Raw genomic sequence first — 3,310 nt, 5'->3', positions numbered from 1 at the left:
CATGTGTATGTCTACATCTGTCCTTTGTACATGAAGTTCAACGCCTCAATACTTTCCGTTGCATCTCGCTCTTTGTGTGAGCGCTCTTTAAGCTGTTTGGTGAAGGTCACTTCACTGAATAGATATATCGTAGAAATGGTTTCTTTACAGTCTCGTTCCTCTGTTTGACCTGCCACCAGGTGAAGGTTGCTGCTTTCAAAACAGTCTGCCATGCATTCAACTTGAGGTAAAAATCTGTCCAAAGACCATTAGTTGAAAAATAACAATATTCAATGCTGGGTGTGCATGTTGCAAAAAGCATCAAGATTCAAAGACATACTTGTTCTCTTTGTGCCGAATTCATTGTATTGAACTGCTGGTCTCAACTCAACGTGTTACTGACGGTTAGTCACTCGCTGAATGACGTTGTTTGCCACAGATTGAAAGAACTGAAGTGTTCGTTCTCTCATCAGGCCATGATCTGTTCACATAAAAGGGCTCTCTCTGCTAATTCACTAGGTTTAACTGAAAGGACCTTGTCTGCTGTGCGTTGGCTGTGATGATCTGTCGGCCTCTCAGCTTTGTGTGGAGACAATGAATTTTAATTACTGTCCAACACTTGAAACAAGCTCTATAAACCGCCTCAATTTGTGTTGAGGATAGCAAAGACGAACACATACAGGGTAATTAGTAATGTATGATATCTGTGTGACATCAATTATACATAATCATTCTGTGATTTCTGTTCAAAAGGGTCTTTAAAAAAGCTTTTTTTTGTGCTTTTATTCTTGGTGACTTGGTGACGCAGCACACAGTGATATATTGTTGAAATGTTTTATTTAATGCAGAATGCACCAACAAGTATGAACACACATAACAAGTTAACACCAACAAATAATTTACAAAGACCAAATAACACCCTGTTGTACACCCCCCTCCATGAACATGTTTTTTCTTCTCACTGTTCATGTTATCAAGTCAGAAATATCACATTCATTAGATGAAGGCTCCTTAGGGAAGGTATCACACCCTTATTTACCCTGACAGGCAAAGAAATTGGCACATTATTTGTATTGTTCTTAGAGCAATTTGACTTCTAAAATTGGTCTTTTTCATTGCTTGCAGCGACTGAATCAAGAAAGTATTAAAAACAGATTGCAAAAACTTTTGGAGAAAATTGTTCAAGATTGTTGCTTCCACTCCAAAAGAACCATATTTCCAAAGAAAACAGGAACGTAAAACTAGAAAGTAGAGATGAAATCCATATTGTACAGTGGTAATCTATAACAAAGCAAGCTTGTCCAATCATTAATGTTTAAAGCCCGAATGTTATCTAAGCAACTGCTAGTCCACTCTTACAATTTATCACAAATATTTTACATTTCACAGTTTTGTTCCGACACAACAAAATGTCATGTTTCTTGCTAACAGTACAAAGGCATGGCTACGATGTAAAAGGCAGCACAAAGAGATACTTTAGTCATGTTTCACTACATGTTGCAGTTAAAGGCAGCAGGAACTCTTTTCAACCACAATGACCTTAATGAATCTGTAACAATCTTTGTACTCATCATCACACCCCCAAATTTCCATCTCTGACAAGAGGCAATTACATCCATCATGTTCGTACCTGATATTAGAGTATATTAATCAGGTAGTGGCAACGTCCTGTGGTTCACAATCATTTACTCATTTCATTAGTTGGCAGATTTATTAGCTGATGAGTTGGAAGTGACATTAAGAAGTGCCCACATGTCCCAATTTGTTCATCCTTACCCATGGTTGTCTTCAAGTCTTTTAAGTTTAAGGTTCACAGTCTAACAGCTGACTTCATAAACATCCATGTCTGGCTTGTTGGTAATCTCTGGACATGAACGACATGCAGGGCAGGCAGGTAGCTCCAGGCAGGACAGGCAGGTCGGGCACTTTGGCCGTTTGAAGCTGAACAGCAGAGCACTGCCTCCCAGCACCTGTAAGCATGAACCCAGCCATCCAAAGTAGAGCGAGCCGGCTGCATGCAGGCTGAGGTGGGGGAACCTGGGGTTGTTGATGCCTTGACTTGGATCTGCCATCCCCAGTCTTCCAAGGTTGTGGGTGTACACACCGAGTGCAGTCAGACTCAGCAGCCCGGACATCACCACCAGGAGTCCACCTGTAGCTGCTACGCCTCTCAGAGGTATATCTGTCCAACATCGGACCCCAATACATGCCAGAACAATGCCAGTGCCACACAGGAATAATGAGGTCAGGACCAAACCTTGTGCCAGGCGAACCCTCGGGTCTCTCTGGTATGGACCTGCCACTGGCCAGCACTGCTTCAGCTCTGAGTGCTCCACCTGCAGGCAACTCTCCCAGAGTCCATCAGAGCGCAGTAAGAGCAGTGCCTCCACTGACCCCGACCTGACCCCCATCCCTTGACCTTTCACTCCTGACCGAAGAAATGACCCCGGCCCTGCCACGCCCAGACGTGCCTGTCCCTCTCTCCACTGAGGGGTGATGGCGGCGGTGAAGACAAGGACCAGTCCCAACGGGGCAAAGACAATCCCCATCACCATGGAGGCTGGAGTGTGCATCATAAGAGGTTTTGCAACCCTGGTTCTTTACGAAAACTCTCAAGACATATAACTAATTTGTTTTTTGTACAAATATAACATATCAGCTGCACAGTACCTCTCCTCAATGTGAGTACTTCCCAAAAGAAAGATGGCAGCGGCTGCTGCTCCTCCAGACAAGGATGCTGCTTGTTATTTTCACATGTCCTTGTCGTAGGACCCCTCAGAACATCATGGATATATTCTGAAAGGATAAGAAAACATGAGTGTGACGGTGATACATGAAGACAAAAGCTCACATGAAATAAAATCCAAAGAAGAACTTAAATGTTGGAATATTTCCTTCACAAATATAAATCAGCAAAGAGAGTCAGTACAATGAGCAGAACAACAAAAGTTCAACACCTTGATGAATAATAATTACCTCTTCAACGCCACTCTCCTCTCATCTAGCTGCACACTCTTCATTCTGACTGTCTGAGCGAAAGAGAAAGATTCGGTTAGAGAGCAGAGTGGTGCACGTCGGGTCGAAGTGATGGAGAGAGAGAGATGAGAAACAACAGAGGTGAGAAGAGGAGCAGCAGACGGAGCGCTCCAGCAGACGGAGAAAGCAGAAGGAGGTTTGGCTTCACTGCTCCAGCGCTGGACAGGAAGAGACTGAACGGTCGATGTCTGTCTCTGTTGCTAGGATACGATAACCTGGCCAGTCTCAACGTGACAGTGTGTGTGTGTGTGTGTGTGTGTGTGTGTGTGTGTGTGTGTGTGTGTGTGTGTGGCTT

General features: G+C 43.7%; 1 protein-coding gene across 1 annotated transcript; it reads right to left on the bottom strand.

The window, feature by feature from the left end:
• Nucleotides 1-1,796: 1,796 nt before the first annotated feature.
• On the bottom strand, nucleotides 1,797-2,555 carry cldn23l (claudin 23-like). Its single transcript, XM_070921045.1, has one exon. The coding sequence runs from the start codon at nucleotides 2,553-2,555 to the stop codon at nucleotides 1,797-1,799; it is 759 nt and encodes a 252-aa protein (XP_070777146.1).
• Nucleotides 2,556-3,310: the final 755 nt, after the last annotated feature.

Source organism: Enoplosus armatus, chromosome 15, assembly GCF_043641665.1.
Source record: "Enoplosus armatus isolate fEnoArm2 chromosome 15, fEnoArm2.hap1, whole genome shotgun sequence".
NCBI lineage: Eukaryota > Metazoa > Chordata > Actinopteri > Centrarchiformes > Enoplosidae > Enoplosus > Enoplosus armatus.
Note: the sequence above shows the minus strand (reverse complement) of the source record. Positions and strands in the feature narration are given on the sequence as shown.